This window comes from Hemiscyllium ocellatum, chromosome 21, assembly GCF_020745735.1.
Source record: "Hemiscyllium ocellatum isolate sHemOce1 chromosome 21, sHemOce1.pat.X.cur, whole genome shotgun sequence".
Taxonomy (NCBI): domain Eukaryota; kingdom Metazoa; phylum Chordata; class Chondrichthyes; order Orectolobiformes; family Hemiscylliidae; genus Hemiscyllium; species Hemiscyllium ocellatum.
Window position 1 is genome coordinate 65,925,226 of NC_083421.1, and position 20,202 is coordinate 65,945,427.

At 45.6% G+C, this 20,202-nt stretch overlaps 1 protein-coding gene across 5 annotated transcripts in view; it reads left to right on the forward strand.

Moving 5' to 3' along the window:
* Positions 1-2,433: 2,433 nt before the first annotated feature.
* LOC132825976 (bromodomain-containing protein 3-like) overlaps positions 2,434-20,202 on the forward strand; it is a 48,201-nt gene continuing 30,432 nt past the window's right edge. Inside the window, exons 1-4 of one of the 5 annotated variants that reach the window (XM_060841680.1) lie at positions 2,434-2,496; positions 13,055-13,376; positions 16,503-16,676; positions 17,997-18,126. In XM_060841680.1, coding sequence (XP_060697663.1) covers positions 13,176-13,376; positions 16,503-16,676; positions 17,997-18,126 — 505 coding nt within the window. In that variant the 5' untranslated portion in view covers positions 2,434-2,496; positions 13,055-13,175. Of the gene's footprint in view, positions 2,497-8,671; positions 8,744-12,554; positions 12,589-13,054; positions 13,377-16,502; positions 16,677-17,996; positions 18,127-20,202 lie in introns of those variants that run through there. The other 4 variants (XM_060841683.1, XM_060841682.1, XM_060841681.1 and 1 more) reach the window with 4 other exon arrangements.

A 20,202-nucleotide genomic window follows, 5' to 3' on the forward strand; every position in this document is an offset into this window, starting at 1 on the left:
CAGGGAATGACATCACCAACCCAAAGAAACCCAAACATACAAATAGAAAACAGGAATCATCAGCAGTGCTTCATCGGAGGCTCACGAAAGATGTTACCTAGTATGGTGACGAAATGTCTGAAAATGAACCCTCCAACTCAGCAAGCAAACCTACATCCAAAACCTCAACCTGAGCTACAAATCTTCTCAAAACTCGGTAATGCTTCACCTTCTGAAGAGTAAATCAGTACAGAGTTTCATAACTTGGTGATTTAGGTTTTTTGTTTCTCCAAAGGTGTGGTTGAGACCCAACTGCACCAGGATTTTTCTGGAAGAGATTGACAGACTTTCACAGATTTGCAAAATATTTCCCGGTTATCCTTCAACAATATTCGTCAAATTTTAAGGTTCTGCTCCTTGTTCAGGACTCATTCTTATTGCAGGCATGGTAGCACAGTGGTTAGCACTAGGACTTCACAATGTCAAGGACCTGGGTTTGATTCCAGCCTCAGCTGACCATCTGTGTGAAGTGTGCACATTCTCCCTGTGTATGCATGAGTTTCCTCCAGGTGCTGTGGTTTCCATCCCCAGTCCAAAAATATACAGTTTAGATAGATGGTGATTCAGCACAGCCATAGAGTGACCAGGGTTGTGCAGGCTAAGTGAATAAACCTGGGAAATGCAGGGTTAGAGGGATGCCCTTCAGAGGGTGACGTGAATTTGATGGGCTCCTTCTCCACTTTACAGATTCTATGATTAAAGGAAATATAATCCTGTATCAATTGTGTTGAAGTTTTTAATCCAATGAAATATTTTACTTGAGACACACCTAATTTCGAAGAAAATGCAAGGCTGAGTCTGCATCTGTCTTCACAAGTTAATCCATTCATTCTGAAGGTCCACAAGACCTGAAACGTTAACTTTGTGTTTCCTCCTTAGAAACAACAAAACCTGCCAAGTTTTTCTAGCTACTTTCCATCATCGTCAGTACTCTCATTTTTATTTTGTTTAATCCATTTCTTTCCAGGATTATTTTGGTCAATTAGTGCTGTGATCCTCAGGGATTGAAATGTTTGGCAAGGTTACACAGTTTCTGGAAACGATGGCACCTGCAACACAGAAGCTGAGAAAAGAAACTGCTCACCCTGTGCTGACCCTCCGACAGTGCGGCACCCCCTCAGCACTGACCCTCCGACAGTGTGGCACCCCTTCAGCACTGACCCTCTGACAGTACCCACTCCGTCAGCGCTGACCCTCCGACAGTGCAGCACTCCCTCAGCACTGACCCTCCGACATTGCGGCACCCCCTCAGCACTGACCCTCTGACAGTGCGGCATCCCCTCAGCACTGACCCTCCGACAGGGCGGTGCCCCCTCAGCACTGACCCTCCGACAGGGCGGTGCCCCCTCAGCACTGACCCTCCGACAGTGCAGCACTCCCTCAGCGCTGACCCTCCGACAGTGCGGCACCCCCTCAGCACTGACTCTCCGACAGTGTGGAACTCCCTCAGCGCTGACCCTCCGACAGTGCGGCACCCCCTCAGCACTGACTCTCCGACAGTGTGGAACTCCCTCAGCGCTGACCCTCCGACAGTGCGGCGCTGACCCTCCGACAGCGCGGCACTCCCTCAGCGCTGACCCTCCGACAGTGCGGCACCTCCTCAGCGCTGACCCTCCGACAGTGCCCACTCCCTCAGCACTGACCGTCCGACAGTGCGGCACTCCCTCAGCGCTGACCCTCCGACAGTGCGGCACTCCCTCAGCGCTGACCCTCCGACAGTGCGGCACCCCCTCAGCGCTGACCCTCCGACAGTGCGGCACCCCCTCAGCGCTGACCCTCCGACAGTGCGGCACCCCCTCAGCGCTGACCCCCCGACAGTGCGGCACCCCCTCAGCGCTGACCCCCCGACAGTGCGGCACCCCCTCAGCGCTGACCCCCCGACAGTGCGGCACACCCTCAGCGCTGACCCCCCGACAGTGCGGCACTCCCTCAGCGCTGACCCCCCGACAGTGCGGCACTCCCTCAGCGCTGACCCCCCGACAGTGCGGCACTCCCTCAGCGCTGACCCCCCGACAGTGCGGCACTCCCTCAGCGCTGACCCCCCGACAGTGCGGCACCCCCTCAGCGCTGACCCCCCGACAGTGCGGCACTCCCTCAGCGCTGACCCCCCGACAGTGCGGCACTCCCTCAGCGCTGACCCCCCGACAGTGCGGCACCCCCTCAGCGCTGACCCTCCGACAGTGCGGCACTCCCTCAGCACTGACCCTCCAACAGTGCGGCACACCCACCGCTGCCTCCCCCTCTCGGGTCAAGTCCGTTATTTCCATCCCAGTATTTACTGCCTCACTGCGCCTGCGTGTCCCTTGCTTGCCGGGAGCTGTAGTCCGGGCTGGTGGTCGCCGCGCGCTGCAAGAGGGTCAGCCCGAACTACAACTCCCGGTGCCCACTGCGCAACCCCCGCGCAGCCGCACTCTCTGAGCGCGCTCCGAACGACGGTCAAGGTAGCGACGGAAAGAGGTAACGGGGAGAGAGAGAGGGAAACCCGGGGGGTGGGGGAGAGAGAGGGAAACCCGGGGGGTGGGGGAGAGAGAGGGAAACCCGGGGGGTGGGGTGTGTGGGGAGAGGGAGAACCGAGGGGGATGGGGGAGGGAAGAGGGAAAACTGGGGGTGGGTGGGCAGGGGGTGCAGAGAGGGAAAACCGTTGGGTGAGGGGGAGGGAGGGAGTGAGGGAAAACCGGGAGGGGGTAGAAAGGGGGAAAACTGAGCGGGGAAGAGAGGGAAAACTGTGAGAGGGAGGGGAGAGAGAGGGAAAACTTGGTGGGGGGGGTAAGAGACAAGGGGAAAGTGGGGGAGTGGGTCAAGAGGTAGGTGGGGGCCCCAATTGGAGGGGGATGGGAGAGAGGAACCAGAGAGAGGGCGCGAGGGGGAGGGTACCAGACAGAGCAGGGAGTTATGGTGGAGAGAGGGAGAGAGCTCAGGTTGGTGGAGTGGGGGGAGTGGGGGGGGTGGGGTGATGGGTGGTAGGAGGCTAAAGACAGGAGGGGGAGATAGAAAACCAGAGAGGCAGAGAGACCCACGGTGGGGCCACAATGGAGAGAGTTGGCGGAGAAGGAGTGAGAGAGGAATAGAGCGCTGGTGTTTGGGGATGGAGTGGAATTCACCGAAGGGTAGGGTGTCAGGGCAGAGGAGTGAAACCCTGGTGTGTGGGGGTTGTCTTCGAGGTGGGGATTGCGACAGTGGGGTGGGAGGCAGGTAGGGATGGAGGCAGTAGTTTTGGGGAATGTGAGGGAGTGGTGAGTGGGGGGGATGGGGTGGGTTTTGTGAAGAGTTGGTGAGGGGTGAAGGACCTTTGTGATGGTGATGTATTTGTGCGTATTGCTGAAGGGTAGACTGCTTCAACAGGGAAGGTGACTGAAGTTTCCGTGGGGGAGTGCTTGGGGCCAGTGATCATAATTCTATTAGTTTTAAAATAGTGATGGAAAAACATAGACCAGATCTAAAAGTTGAAGTTCACAATTGGAGAAAGGCTAATTTTGACTGTATTAGACAAGAACTTTCGAAAGTTGAAGGAGGTAGATGTTTGCAGGTAAAGGGGCGGCTGGAAAATGGAAAGCCTTCAGAAATGAGATAACAAAAATCCAGAGAAAATATATTTCTGTCAGGGTGAAAGGGAAGGCTGAAAGGTATAGGGAATGCTGGATGAGCAAAGAAATCAAGGGTTTGGTTAAGAAAAAGAAGGAAGCACATGTCAGGTATAGACAGGATAGATCGAGTGAATCCTTAGAAGAGTATCAAGGAAGTAGGAGTATACTTAAGAGGGAAATCAGGAGGGCAAAATGGGGACATGAGATAGCTTTGGCAAATCGAATTAAGGAGAATCCAAAGGGTTTTTACAAATATATTAAGGACAAAAGGGTAACTAGGGAGAGAAAAGGGCCTGAGGAGAAAGTGAGGACTGCAGATGCTGGAGTACCAGAGTTGAAAAATGTCGTGCTGGAAAAACACAGCAGGCCAGGCAGAATCCGAGGAGCAGGAGAATGGACGTTTAGGACATAAGCCCTCCTTCAGGGAGGCTTATGCCCGAAACGTCGATTCTCCTGCTCCTCGGATGCTGCCTGGCCTGCTGTGTTTTTCCAGCATGACATTTTTCAACTAAGAGAATAGGACCTCTCAAAGATCAACAAAGCGACCTTTGTGTGGAGCTACAGAAATTGGGGGAGATACTAAATGAATATTTTGCATCAGTATTTACTGTGGAAAAGGATATGGAAGATATAGACTGTAGGGAAATAGACGGTGACATCTTGCAAAATGTCCAGATTACAGAGGAGGAAGGGCTAGATGTCTTGAAACGGTTAAAAATGGATAAATCCCCAGGACCCCATCAGGTGTATCCGAAAACTCTGTGGGAAGCTAGAGAAGTGATTGCTGGGCCTCTTGCTGAGATATTTGTATCATCGATAGTCACAGGTGAGGTGCCGGAAGACTGGAGGTTGGCAAACGTGGTGCCACTGTTTAAGAATGGTGGTAAAGACAAGCCAGGGAACTATAGACCAGTGAGCCTGACCTTGGTGGTGGGCAAGTTGTTGGAGGGAATCCTGAGGGACAGGATGTACATGTATTTGGAAAGGCAAGGACTGTTTAGGGATAATCAACATGGCTTTGTGCATTGGAAATCATGTCTCACAAACTTGATTGAGTTTTTTGAGGAAGTAACAAAGAGGATTGATGAGGGCAAAGCAGCAGATGTGATCTATATGGACTTCAAGTAAGGCGTTTGACAAGGTTCCCCATGGGATACTGATTAGCAAGGTTAGATCTCATGGAATACAGGGAGAACTAGCCATTTGGATACAGAACTGGTTCAAAGATAGAAGACAGTGGGTGGTGGTGGAGAGTTGCTTTTCAGACTGGAGGTCTGTGACCAGTGGAGTGCCACAAGGAACGGTGCTGGGTCCTCTACTTTTTGTGATTTACACAATTGATTTGGTTGCGAGCATAAGAGGTACAGTTAGTAAGTTTGCAGATGACACCAAAATTGGAGGTGTAGTGGACAGCAAATAAGGTTACCTCAGATTACAACAGGATCTGGACCAGATGGGCCAATGGGCTGAGAAGAAGTGGCAGGTGGAGTTTAATTCAGATAAATTCAAGGTGCTGCATTTTGGGAAAGCAAATCTTAGCAGGACTTATTCACTTCATGGTAAGGTTCTGGGAAGTGTTGCTGAACCTTGGAGTGCAAGTACATAGCTCCTTGAAAGTGGAATCGCAGGTAGGTAGGATCGCGAAGAAGGCGTTTGGTATGCTTTCCTTTATTGGACAGAGTATTGAGCACAGGAGTTGGGAGGTCATGTTGCGGCTGTACAGGACTTTGGTTAGGTCACTGTTGGAATATTGCGTATAGTTCTGGTCTCCTTCCTATTGGGAAGATGTTGTGAAACTTGAAAGGGTTGAGAAAAGATTTACAATGATGTTGCCAGGGTTGGAGGATCTGAGCTATAGGGAGAGGCTGAACAGGCTGGGGCTGTTTTCCCTGGAACGTCGGATGCTGAGGGGTGACCTTATAGAGGTTTACAAAATTATGAGGAGCATGGATAGGATAAATAGACAAAGTCTTTTCCCTGGGATTGGGGAGTCCAGAATTAGAGGGCATAGGTTTAGGGTGAGAGGGGAAATATATAAAAGAGACCTGAGGGGCAACTTTTTCACGCAGAGGGTGGTATGTGTATGGAATGAACTGCCAGAGGATGTGGTGGAAGCTGGTACAATTGCAACATTTAAGAGGTATTTGGATAGGTATATGAATAGAGGGATATGGGCCAGGTGCTGGCAGGTGGGACTAGATTGGGTTGGGATATCTGGTCGGCATGGATGGGTTGGACCGAAGGGTCTGTTTCCATGCTGTACATCTCTATGACTCTAAATGAGATAACGAGAGTCCAGAGCTAGTATGTTCCTGTTAGGGTGAAAGGGAATGCTGGGAGGTAAACGGGATGCTGGATGACTAAAGAAATTGAGGGTTTGGTTAAGGAAAAGAAGGAAGCATATGTGAGATATAGACAGCAGAGATCAACTGAATTCTTAGAAGAGTATAAAGGCAATAGGAGTATACTTAAGAGGGAAATCAGGAGGACCAAAAGGGGACATGAGATAGCATTGGCAAATCGGGTTAAGGAAAATCCAGAGGAATTCTGTGAATACTTTAAGGGCAAAAGGGTAAGTCGGAGACAATAGGACCCCTCAAAGATCAACAATGGGGGAGATACTAAATGAGTATTTTGCATCAGTGTTAACTGTGGAAAAGGACATGGAAGATATAGAATGTGGGGAAATGGATGGTGACATGTTGAAAAATGTCCAGATTACAGAGGAGGAAGTGCTGGATGTCTTAAAACACACAAGGGTGGATAAATCCCCAGGATCTGATCAGGTGTACCCTAGAATTCTGGGAAGCTAGGGAAGTGAATGCTGGGCCCCTTGCTGAGATATTTGTATCATCGATAGTCACAGGTGAGGTGCTGGAATACTGGAAGTTGGCTAACGTTGTGCCACTGTTTAAGAAAGGTGGTAAGGAAAAGCCAGGGAACTATAGACCAATGAGCCTGACACTGGAGGTGGATAAGTTGTTTGATGGAATCTTGATGGACAGGATTTACGAATATTTGGAAAGGCACAGACTGATCAAAGATCGTCAGCATAGCTTTGTGCTTGGGAAATCATTTTTGAAGAAGTAACAAAGAGGATTGGATAAGGGCAGAGCAGTGGACGTGATCTATATAGACTTGAGTAAGGTGTTTGACAACGTTCCCCATGGGAGACTGGTTTGCAAGGTTAGATCTCATGGAATACAGGTAGGACTAACCATTTGGATACAAAACAGGCTCACAGTAGAAGACAGGGTGGTAGTGGAGGGTAATCTTCCAGACTGGAGACCTGTGGCAGTGGGTCCACTGCTTTTCGTCGTTTAAATAAATATTTGGTTCTGAACATATAAAATATAGTTAGTAAGTTTGCAGATGACACCAAAATTGGAAGAGTACTGAACAGGAAAGAAAGTTACCTCGGAGTATAACGGGATTTTGAACAGATGGGCCAATGGGCTGAGGAGTGGCAGATGGAATTTAATTTCGATAAATGTCAGGTGCTGCATTTTGGAAAAGCAAATCTTAGCAGGATTTATACACTTAATGGTAAAGTCCTAGGGAGTGTTGCTGAACAAAGAGACCTTGGACTGCAGGTTCATAGCTCCTTGAAAGTGGAGTTGCAGGTAGGTAGGATAGTGAAAAAGGAGTTTGGTATGTTTTCCTTTATTGGTCAGATTATTGAGTACAGGAGTTGGGAGGTCATGTTGCGGCTGTACAGGGCATTGGTTAGGCCACTTTTGGAATATTGTGAGCAATTCTGGTCTCCCTCAGATCGGAAGGACGTTGTGAAACTTGAAGGGGTTCAGAAAAGACTTACAATGATGTTGCCAGGGTTGGAGGATTTGAGCTATAGGGAGAGGCTGAACAGGCTGGGGCTGTTTTCTCCCGAGCATCGGAGGCTGAGGGGTGATGTTATAGGGGCTTATAAAATCATGAGCGTGGATAGGGTGAATAGATAAGGTCTTTTCCCTCGAGTAGTCAAATCCATAACTAGAAAGCATAAGTTTAGGGTGAGAGGAGAGAAATCTAAAAGGGACCTGAGGGGCAATGATTCCATGCAGAGGGTGGTGCATGTGTGGAATGAGCTGCCAGAGGAAGTGGTGGAGGCTGGTAACATTACAACATTTAAAAGGCATCTGGATAGGTATATGAATTGGATGGGTTTAGAGGGAAATGGGCTTAATGCTGACAAATGGCACTAGATCAGGTTCAGATATCTGGATGGCATGGTTGAGTTGGACTGAATTGTCTGTTTCCGTACTGTCCATTTCTATGACCACCGTCCCTGCCTCCAGCACAGAACTCCCTAGTATCCAGCCATTCACCATATGCCCCCTTGCCTTGTCAGTCCTCATGAATTGCACCACTTCACAGTTTTCACTTTTAAATTCAATTTACAATTGTTCAGCCCGTCTGACCAGACCAACCACATCTCTTGCAGACAATGGCTTTCTCCCTGAATATTGACCGTCTTTGATGCTCCAGAGAAAACAGCCCCAGCCTATTCAGCCTCTCCCTGTAGCTCAAATCCTCCAACCCTGTATCTGAATATTAATTGTTTTGAAGAGGTGACAAGTAGGTTAGACCAGAGAAACCCAGTGGAAGTGGTCTATCTAGACTTCCAAAAGGCCTTTGATAAGGTGCCACACGGGAGCCTCCTGAGCAAGGTGAGGGCCCATGGTGTTCGAGGTGAGCTACTGGTATGGATTGAGGATTGGCTGTCTGACAGAAGGCAGAGAGTTGGGATAAAAGGTTCTTTTTCGGAATGGCAGCCGGTGACAAGTGGTGTCCTGCAGGGTTCAGTGTTGGAGCCGCAGCTGTTCACATTAAATATTAATGATCTGGATGAAGGGACTGGGGGCATTCTAGTGAAGTTTGCCGATGATACGAAGTTAGGTGGACAGGCAGGTAGTACTGAGGAAGTAGGGAGGCTGCAGAAGGATCTAGACAGTTTGGGAGAGTGGTCCAGGAAATGGCTGATGGAATACAATGTGAGCAAATGCGAGGTCTTTCACTTTGGAAAAAAGAATAAAAGCAGAGACTACTTTCTAAACGGTGAGAAAATTCGTGAAGCCAAAGTACAAAGGGATCTGGGAGTGCTAGTCGAGGATTCTCTAAAGGTAAACATGCAGGTTGAGTCCGTGATTAAGAAAGCGAATGCAATGTTGTCACTTATCTCAAGAAGGTTAGAATATAAAAACATTGTTGTGCTACTGAGACTTTATAAAGCTCTGGTTAGGCCCCATTTGGAGTACTGTGTCCAGTTTTGGTTCCCACACCTCAGGAAGGACATACTGGCACTGGAACGTGTCCAGCGGAGATCCACACGGATGATCCCTGGAATGGTTGTCTAACATATGAGGAACGGCTGAGGATCCTGGGATTGTATTCATTGCAGTTTAGAAGATTAAGGGGAGATTTAATAGAAACTTACAAGATAATACATGGCTTGGAAAGGGTGGACACTAGAAAATTGTTTCCGTAAGGCGAGGAGACAAGGACCCGTGGACACAGCCTTAGAATTAGAGGGGGTAAATTCAGAACAGAAATGCGGAGACATTTCTTCAGCCAGAGAGTGGTGGGCTTGTGGAATTCATTGCCGCAGAGTGCAGTGGAGGGCCGGGACACTGAATGTCTTCAAGGCAGAGATTGATAGATTCTTGATGTCACAAGGAATTAAGGGCTTTGGGGAGACTGCGGGTAAGTGGAGTTGAAATCCCATCAGCCATGATTGAATGGCGGAGTGGCCTCGATGGGCCGAATGGCCTGCCTTCCACTCCTATGTTTTATGGTCTTCTACGAACTTGCTCATTAATCCTTCAACATTTATGGTTTGATCATTAATGTCCACAACAAACTACAAGGCACTCAGAACTGAACCTTGTGGTATGCCCTGAACCCAGGCTCCAAGTCACAAAAACAACCTTCATACAGCAGTCTTTACATTCTGCTGTTTGGCTAATTCTGAAGAAGTCCCAATTCGAACAGAAGTCACTGCTAGGTTTATCTCTCCACAGTTGCTAAACTTGTCCAGCATTTTATGTGTAGTTTTGGGCTCTACTTTATCCTTTGCCTCAAATATTCTTATAAAATGCCTTTGAAATTTCCAATATTTCACCGGCTGGTGTTCTTTCAATCCCCCCTTTGGTTTTCTAACGTAAAACAGCCCCTTGCACTTTCTTTGTATTACTGTGAATTTCCATGCCTACCTTGTATCTTACTGAGTTCTTGTTACTGCCACCAAAGTGCTCCCCCACTGTTATTTTATCTGTTGGCCTGGCTTCGTTCATAGGAACAGGAGATGACCATTCAGCCCCTTGAGCACTTGCAGGTATTCAATGAGATTATGCCTGATCTGTAGTCTAACTTCATATCTCTTAATACATTTGCTTAACCAAATTCTCTAAAATTATGAGCAGCACCACCTTTTTTTGGATTCTGTATGTGGGCTTAAAAAGCTCTTCTGGGTACATTTTAAGAATTGCACCCCTTCTCAAAACTAGCTAATTGCCCTCCCTGTAGCTTTTAGCACTTCGTCTTCCCTTGTTAATTTTGAGGCACTTGAAACCTGCTAATATTACGACCCAACTATTCTTGCAATTCTCTGACGTTGGTAGAATTTCTGGCCATCTTTGTCCCTGAATTATTTTTATTCATTTATAGGATGTGGGCCTCACTTCTGGACCAATGTTATTGCTTATCCCTAGTTGCCCTTGAGAATGTGGTGGTGAGCTGTCACTTTGAGCTACTGCAATCTATTTGGTGTCGATAGACCACAGTGCTATAAGGGAGCAAGTTCCTGAATTTTGACCCAACAGTAGTGATGACATATTTCCAAATCAAGATGGTGTGTGGCTTGGAGGGGAACTTGAAGCTGGTGGTGTTCACATATAATTGCTGCTGATGGCTCCTTCTTTGATATTAAGTTTTAACCATATGGTCTGAATTGAGGAACAATGTGAGATACTAGCCTTTCTTATAGTAGGAATTGATCAACATTGTTATACTGCTTCCTTTTATAGCCATCCCTGTATTGCCTGAAGACTCTACCAAGGAATCGTGATCTGCCAGTCCTCCACTGCCCCAACTCTCTGTGCTTGTGTGTGTGTGTGTGTTACTTAGCCCCTTCCTCTCATCTGTCATACTTTTCCCACCTCAAGCAGCTATCTCTTTCCCCAAAATTTCCCCTTCCAACCCAAAGGCGTACTTCCTCTCCACCAATCCAGATTTCAATAATTGTCCATCTTTGTATTTTTAAATACATTTTAAACTAAGTAGGTTTTAATTAAAATTCGTGGCCATATATTTTTTGATTGTTCATCACTGCTGCTCATTGAGTTTTCACACAAATATTGTGTTCTGCTGGTTCTTGGTTTTGGCTCAGCTATAATGACGTGATGTGGGATTTGACATGTATCCCATAAGTCGGTAGGTAATACCTCAATTAATGATTTAGTTTTTCTTGTTTGACTCATGATCAAAAATGGGGTCATGACTAGAAGCAGGGTCACTGATTACAATGAAAATAAATTGCATTCCATGCCAATTATATGATCTTTAGAATTTGCTGCTTTGAGATCTCATTCTATTATTCAACTAATTGGTGACTGTCGTTATTGAGTACAGTACAACCTTGATTATTCAAGCATCAGTTATCTGAACCAGATCTTAAGGTCCCTTAAAAATGGCATCCGGCAACTCAGCATTCAGTTATCAGTTAAACAGCATCATGGCATGCAATGGCGAATAACCAAGGCACGTCCGATAACTAGCACTCAAATTACTGATTAGATTAGATTACATTAGATTACATTACATTACAGTGTGAAAACAAGCCCTTCAGCCCAACAAGTCCACACCGACCCTCGGAAGAGCAACCCACCCAGACCCATTCCCCTACATTTACCCCTTCACCTAACACTACGGGCAATTTAGCATGCCCAGTTCACCTAACCTGCACATCTTTGGACTGTGGGAGGAAACCAGAGCACCTGGGGGAAACCCACGCAGACATGGGGAGAATGTGAAAACTCCACACAGACAATTGCTTGAGGCGGGAAATGAACCCGGGTTTGTGGCGCTATGAGGCAGCAGTGCTAACCACTGTGCCACCGTGCTGCTTGTTTACGATCAGATCAGTTATCTGAATGACCCATTACCCAAACAAAATACTCCCTGCCAGTCTAGTTCAGATAATCGAGATTGTTCTGTATAGCCTGAGGTTCCATAGGGTACTCTGATATCCCAGTTTGTAAAGTAACAAATTAAAATCATGCTATTTTGCAGTATGCCACATACCATGTTTTACAATGAGGGCATCTTGGTGTGTTATGGGGTATTTGATGTATTTTTGTGGCTTGTGTTGTGTTTGATGTTGAGTTTGAGTGTTTTTGCTGACACGATGAAGTCAACAACAATAACTTGCAATCAAATAGCATCACTAACATAAACGTTCCAAAACCTTGTAAAGCTTCGCATCCTTCCTAAAGTCACTAGACTTTTCTCAAAAAGTGCAGAACTCGACACACATGAAACAGGAATTCTCAGTTGGTCATGCTTTTGGATAAGTGGTGTAAAAGGACAGTGTGAGCATTCCCAGCATGTGTCACTGACATTGATCATGAGTAGGAATCCTGACTGATTCTTATTTTGCAGTTAATGAATGCTCAGTACACTTAGGACCAACATAGACTGGTTCACTGTTGCTGCTTTGGCTGTTTCTGAGTCTTCCCCTTTCAGTGAGTGGTTTTGGGTTGTTTCTTGTATTTGCTACTTCATATCTTGTCATTGCCTGAACCTGTCAGTGAATCAGAAAGGAGCTAGTTAATGTAAAATGATCCATGTTGCAGATTGTATTATTTGATAACCTTGGATCTGGTGGCAGTTGTCCTATGCAAGTTTTCAGTTGTTCGGTTTTAAAGCTGATGTCAATGTTTTGAAATTTTCATCCTGTGATTGAGGTCTGGTGGGTATTTTGAATTCCCTGTTTCATTACCTTGGTCCCAGCTCGGTTTGTGCATTAGATACACTGCTTCTTTGCACCTGGTGCCAGAACTGTTTGGTGACGTGTTTTCTTGTATAAAAAAGGCAGGATCTGCCATTGCTTAGAGTCTGGAATCCCTATAATCCTGAGGCTTGTATTTGGAAATCCTTCCACAAGGAAGGCATGGATTATTGAGAGGGTAGGCATGAAAGTGAGTTAAATCCACAATCAAGCCCTGACTGTATTAAATGTCGAAGTAGTTTTGAGGGTCCAAATGACCGACTCCTACTTCTGATTCTTATGTTCCCAAACAGCACAGTACCTGTTATGTTTTCATAATGGCCTGGTGGTGCAATGATATGTATACCGTGATGCCTCCACGTGAAGCTGTTAAAGGTGGTGTATGTTTCATTCACTCCTGTTCTAACATGAGCCTTTGTTTCCACAGGTTGCACAGAGACGAGAGGACTACTGGTTGGAATTGGGTTTTCAGCCATGTTTGGGGAACACTGAATGCTGAGCACAGTCCAGAGATCACCTTTGATGTGTGATGTTTGGTGGAGCCCGACATGTCAGCAGCAACAGCCCAGCTACTGGCCTCTGTTGGAACAGTCATCACTTCATCCCCAGAGGCTATGAAACCCAATAAGCGTGGCCGTGTGACTAACCAGCTCCAGTACATGCTGAAAGGAGTGGTAAAAACACTGTGGAAACACCAGTTCGCTTGGCCCTTCCATGTCCCAGTTGATGCTAAGAAACTTAACTTGCCGGTAAGTTGGGTTCTGGGGTGTGCTATTTGATTAAGGCATTTCCCGTGCAGAGGGGATTGATTAATGGTGACACTTTATTTATTTTTATGTATTCTATCGGATAAATGCTTGAGAAGTGAAGCACACTGTGCTGTATTGAGTTTGACTGGTGACACCTTGTTCCAAACACCACCCCCTCGGCTCCCAAATTCTGGTCTGCACTTGTTTATTTTAGGTACAGAGGAAGATAATTATACTCAGTACCTGTCGGCTAGAGTGTGGAGATCAGCAGGGTTCCTGCAGTTTCACTGTTGAAAGATCATTACCTTGCAGTATAGGGATATTAAATGGATGTGAATATAGATGGTTCTCCTAACTTTGTATAAGACTTCAGATGGATTATTGTACACAGATGTGGTTACTACATTATAGGAAAGGCATGACTACGTTGGAAAGAGTACAGACATGATTTGTGAGACTGGTTCCAGCAGTGAAAAATCTCAGTTGTGGGACTGTTACCCTCAGAGAAAAGAATGCAGAACAAAGATTTGATAGAGGTTTTCAATTTCATGAGCAGGTTGGACTGAGTAGCTTGTAACAGTGATTCCAGTTTGTAAAAGAAAACTATGTGAGGACATGGATTTAAAGTGATATGCAAATGAAGCAAGGATGATGTGAGAAAAATGTTTTCACACTGAGTAGTTAGGATCTGGGATGCACTGCCTGGAAATGGGTGGAGGCAGGTTCAGCTGAGGCATTGAAAAGGCTTTGGATGATTATTTGGTTAGAAATGAGGTGCTGGGTGGAGGAAAAAACAGGAGTAGAACAAGTGCAGGTACTAATAGCACCGAAATAGCCTGTTTCTATCCCATAATAATTGAGATTCTGTGATGTCAATCTTGTGATAGGGTGTACTTATCATTGAAAAAGCAAGTGGTGATTCAGTTGGCTCTGACTTTGGATCAGTAACTGCTTTCATTTTGAGTAAACTGCGAAAAATAAGGCAACAGGGAGATCCAACTCAGGGTTGACAGAGTAAATTGAGGCAAGCCTTTTCTCTATTTGCAGAGTCCAGAATGAGGGATAAAATCTGGGAAGTCTAACTGAGTCACTGAAAAACAAACCCAGAAAAACATCTTCACATAACAGGACCATAAATTGAAAAATGTTTGAGGTGTTTCAAAGCAAGATGTAAATTTACGTGAAGGGGAAGGGAATGTGTGAGATTTGTAAGCTGGAGCTGTCAGTTTTGTGCAATAAATGACTCGATGGTTCTGATGTTATGAGGTATTGAGGTTTCTGGAGCAACCTATTCAGACACGTCGTTACACATCTCTGAAGCAGATGGGACTTAAAACTGGGTTTCCTGGCCCTGAAGTAGAGATGCTACCACAGCACCACAAGAGACCACCTGAAAAAGTTTGTTTTTATTCCAAATCAACCTGTTCAGAAGTTGTTACACGCCACTGGAGCAGATAAGATTTGAATCTGGGTCACCTGACCTGACAGTAGGGATAGTATCACTGCATCACAAGAGCCATGGATGTGGTTTCTTCCTTTCCATTTTTAATATTTCTAAGTGCTGTTGCTTGCATCTGGAAGGCTTTTTTCCCCCAATCACTTGTGCAATTTTCTTTTTCATCTATGAACCAATTCTAGTAAATCAGCCATGATTTCCAATTGATCAATTTCCACACGAATGTTTATTAAGGGTAGTGCAGGCTATTAAAGGTGAGGGAGAGGTAGGAAGGGAGGTGAGTGGACTTCTGTGTGTGTGTCTCTCTCTCTCTCTCTCTCTCTCTCTCTCTCTCTCTCTCTCTCTCTCTCTCTCTCTCTCTCTCTCTCTCACTCACTCACTCACTCACTCACTCACTCACTCACTGTCAAACCTTTGAGGGTATTGATGGACAGTGCTCTCCCTCTCCAAGATATCTGGCACAAACATTCTGAAGTAGTCCTTTTTTTTTATTTTTGCGTTTTCTCATCAACCTATTCAGAGATGCTCTGACAGACTTCTAGAGCAGTGGGACCTGAATCTGGCTCTCCTTACTCAAAGGTAGGGACACTACCATTGTACCTCAAGAGCCGTACCTGAAGTGGTTCCTATCACTTCCCTTTAATTATCTGTCTGGAAGTGTTTGAAAGGGGTCCTTAGCTGACGAATAGAATGAACCTCGCAGCTCAGCGAGCAAACCTACATCCAAAACCTCAACCTGAGCTACAAATCTTCTCAAAACGCGCTAAGAATTGGAACTACCTGTGCCGTGCAAAAATCAGTGGAAATGTGATCTGCATTTAATTCTGAATACGTATTATTCAGGGCTCGGGCTACGATGTAACTAATCTTAATTTAGTTACCAATGGATTTAAGTTGAGTGCTGTGTGGTCAGACTTCTGTTGTCCTACATTGTTGCTGCTGGTTTTCCAAAAGAAAGTAAGATTACTAAACCAGTAGTAAGTTTGGGCTGATACTGTGGCAGATTGAACTTTTGTGAATAACAAGTTAATGTTTCTGATTGGGTGAACGGGCAGGACGTAACAGAGTGGGCAGGTGGTGATGTTTGGATAAACGTGAGGCCGACAAAATGATGGTTGCGAGAGGGCTGAGGCTAGCAGTGGTTGGAAGAGAGTCCTGTTCACATGCTCCATGTGTCTGTCCTTGGCATGATGCAGTGTTCCAATGAATCACCCAGTAAACTGGAGAAACAGCATCTCATTTTCAGACCAGGCACTTCACAGTCTTCCGGACTTAATATTGAGTTCAAGACCTTCAGAGTGTGAAAATTTATTCCTTTTCTTGTAGTTTGTTATCAATTGAAACCAACGCCCCTGCCAATCCCACTTAATGTCCATTCAGTTCCAGGAGGAGACATGCCATTATTCTGCCATTCTCACATTCCAGTCACTTAATCAGAACTATCAACATCTTTTATTACCAGCCAAGTGTAGCATAAATGCTGTCCCCTCCACAATTTGCTTGAGCTCTGATGAAGAGTCATCTACACTCAAAATATCAGCTTGCTCTCTCTCCATGGATGCTGTCTGACCCACTGTGATCTCCAGCATTTGTTGTTTCCAGTCATGAGAGAGTGGGGGGCGTGATGTTAATGTATTAATATGCAAGAAATGTACTCCTTTTTCCTTCAGGATTTTAAGTCATTTCCTGAAAAATCTCACTTCCAGGATTATCATAAAATTATCAAGCAACCTATGGATATGGGGACAATAAAGAAACGGTTAGAGAGCAATTATTACTGGAGTGCAAGTGAGTGCATGCAGGATTTCAACACCATGTTCACCAACTGCTACATCTATAACAAGGTAATATGTGGACCATATCAGTCTGTCTGTCTAATTCGAAATGAACAAATAAATGTTGACTCTTGCTGTAAGCTCCTGTGACTTGTTAGTCATTAATGCCCCCTACTCCCTCATGAATTACTCTATGCCCATGACTGATCTGCATTTTAAATCTGCCTTTCCTTAAGAGCAGGTAAGGAAAGATATTGGTTATCCTATGCAATTAGTCCTCTCATATATTGCTCGTGATGAATCATCTGGGAAATCTAAATGTTAATTAATTAAGTCTGGAACAAAATACTAGACTCAGAAATAGTGCGTGTGAGACAACAGATTGTCTTTAAAACCCGTCTGGTTAGCTTATGTCCTGTTACAAAAGAAATCTTGCTGTCTTTATCTGGCCTGAATCCATACATGATTCCAGAATAATGTCACCTTGAATTGAATTGCCTCGTGAAATGGCCAAATGAGCCACATATTTGGGAGTTTAGTACCACCTTCTCAAAGATAATAAGAATGGTACGAAATGCTGGCCTTGCAAATATCCTATAATTGAAAAAAAACAAATGGAACTGACAGTTTCCAGACCTTTGGTTTATTGAAATCTTGTTCAAAACCTAGTTTCTAATTGGCCTTTAGATCACTTCTCCTTGAAATAGCCACGTCATGGCTGGAAAGAGAATGACTGCATGAATACTTTAACCATATCAACCCCTTGAGCATCTGAGACAATATACCCCTGTAGTCGGAAAGGATAGATACCAGCATGCTGGGAACATTTACCAAGTGCATTAATAGCTAACAGGGAAAGGGGGGTCCCCTCCTCTGAGAACCTACTCTTCTTTCTCTGGTGTTGACAGATGCATGGCTTGTTTCCGGAGCATTTCTTCCTTATTTCAGTCTCAGTTGAGCTGTATATTTTTATCTCATCTGGAAAGAAACAGTCCAGACAAAAATGGAACATTCTTCTTGCAGGAGAGTAGGTTAAGGCGAGATTGAATAAGTTTTTAAAAAGCTGGAATTTTGCTGGAATAAATAAGAAGTAAATGTCTGGTGGCAGTGGGACACTACTTTAAGAAATCCTGTAATGGAACATGAGGGTAATATTGTTTCGTTGTACATAATATGAATGCCATTTCTCAGTGGTGCCATATATGTAGCAATGCATTTTGCTACACTACAGCACTGTAAGGTTCTGTAAATTGTCTTCCAATCTCTCTCGTTGCAGCAGATGTGAGAGAGATTTTGTGGCACATGTGTCATGACTTGTGTTATTATGTAGCACCAACCTGTCACCAGTCCCTGTGTGCACATCTTTTTGAACCTCTTTCTGTCTCTCAGCCTGGCGATGACATTGTGTTGATGGCGCAGACTCTGGAGAAGATCTTCCTGCAGAAGGTTGCTCAGATGCCTCAGGAGGAGGTGGAGCTGATGGCTTCATTGCCAAGGGGCAAAAGTCGAAAGCAGACAGGTAACTAAAGTTATTCAGGTGCAAGGTAATGATTTAAATTTTGTTTATAAACTGGAGTCTACATTAGCGAATCCCTGCCACCCCAGAAAAAAGGCCACCACTTGGCCAGACCACTGATCCCAGGTTCCAGCACCGGTCTTTGCTGAACCAGTAAAACTCAAGGTAGCTGTCGGGGCAGAGACTCCCAACAGCTTCAGGGAGAGGAGATTCATAGATTCACACACCACACAGAAGGCCCTTTGGCCCATCAAGTCTGCACTGACATAACTATCACGAAAGGGCACGCCAATCCCAATTTCCTGCACGGGTCCCACATGCTTGAATGTTATAATATTTGAAGTATTCATCCAAATTTTTCTTTTTGAAGATTGAAAGGTTTCCAGCCTCCACTATCTCCCCAGGCAGTGCTTTCCAGATTCCCATCACCCTCTGAGTGAAAAAGTTTTCTTTCCCAAATCCCCTCTGAAACGACTTCCTTTTCCAACATAGAACAGTACAGACCCTTCGGCCCTTGATGTTGTGCCGAAAGTTTATCCTTCAGTAAGAGCAACTAACCTATATACCCTTCATGTTACTGTCATCCATGTGCCTATCCAAGAATTGCTTAAATGTCTCTGACTTTACCACCACCGCCAACAGGGCATTCCACGCACTCGCAACTCTGTGTAAAGAACCCACCTCTGACATCACCCCTAAATCTTCCTCCAGTCACCCTAAAATTATGCCCCCTTGTGATAGCCATTTCTGCCCTGGGAAAATGTCTCTGGCTATCAACTGTATCTGTGCCATTTATCATCTTGTACATCTTCATCATATCGTCGCTCACTCCTCTTTACTCCAATGAGATAAGCCCTAGCTCCCTCCACCTTTCTTCATAAGACATGCCCTCCCAGTCCAGGCAGCATCTTGGTTAAAAACTCCTCCGCACCCTGTCTCAAGCTTCCATGCGGTTCCTATAACAAGGCAACCAGAACTGAACGCAATATTCCAAGTGTTGTCTAACCAGGGTTCTATAGAGCTGCAGCATAATCTCGCGGCTGTAAAATTCAATCCCCCTGCTCATGAAAGCCAACACACCATACACCTTAATAACCCTATCAACCTGGGTGGCAACTTTGAGGGATCTATGTACATGGACTCCAAGATCCCTCTGTTCCTCCCCACGCTAAGAATCCTGCTTTCAACCCTGTGTTCTGCATTCAAATTTGACCTTCCAAAATGAATCACTTCACACTTTTCCAGGTTGAACTCTGTCTGCCACTTCTCAGCTCAGCTCTGCATTCTGTAAATGTCCCGTTGCAACCTCCAACAGCCCTCCACACTATCCACTACTCCTCCAACCTTCTTGTCAATGGCAAACCTACTAACCCACCCCTCCATTTCCTCATCCAAGTCCTTTATAAAAATCACAAAGAGTAGAGTCCCAGAAAGATCCCTGAGGAACACCGCTGGTCACCGAGCTCAAAACTGAATACTTTCCATCTCCTACCACCCTCCGTCTTCTATGAGCCAACCAATTCTGTATCCAGGCAGCCAAATTTCCCTGTATCCTATGCCTCCTTACTTTGGAAATGAGCCTACTGTGGGGAACCTCATCAAAAGCTTTTCTAAAATCCATGTACACCACATCCACTGCTCCACCTTCATCAATCTGTTTTGTCACATCCTCAAAGAATTCACTAAGGCTTCTGAGGCATGACCTGTCCCTTACAAAGCCTTGCTGACTGTCTCTCATCAAACTATGGTTTTCCAAGTAATCATAAACCCTGTCTCAGAATCTTTTCCAAAATATTGCCCACCACAGACATAAGACTGATTGGTATGTAATTCCCAGGATTATTCCTATTCCCTTTCTTGAACAAGGAAATAGCATTTGCCACCTGGCATTATTCCAGTGGACAGTGAGGACACAAAGGACATCACCAAAGGCGCAGCAATCTCTTCCCTTGCTTCCTGTAATAACCTTGGGTATAACCCATTTGATTCATCTCTCCTAAAACCATGCTGCCTTATGATTGATCCCTCAGGGCAGCATGGTGGCTCAGTGGTTAGCACTGCTGCCTCACAGTGCCAGGG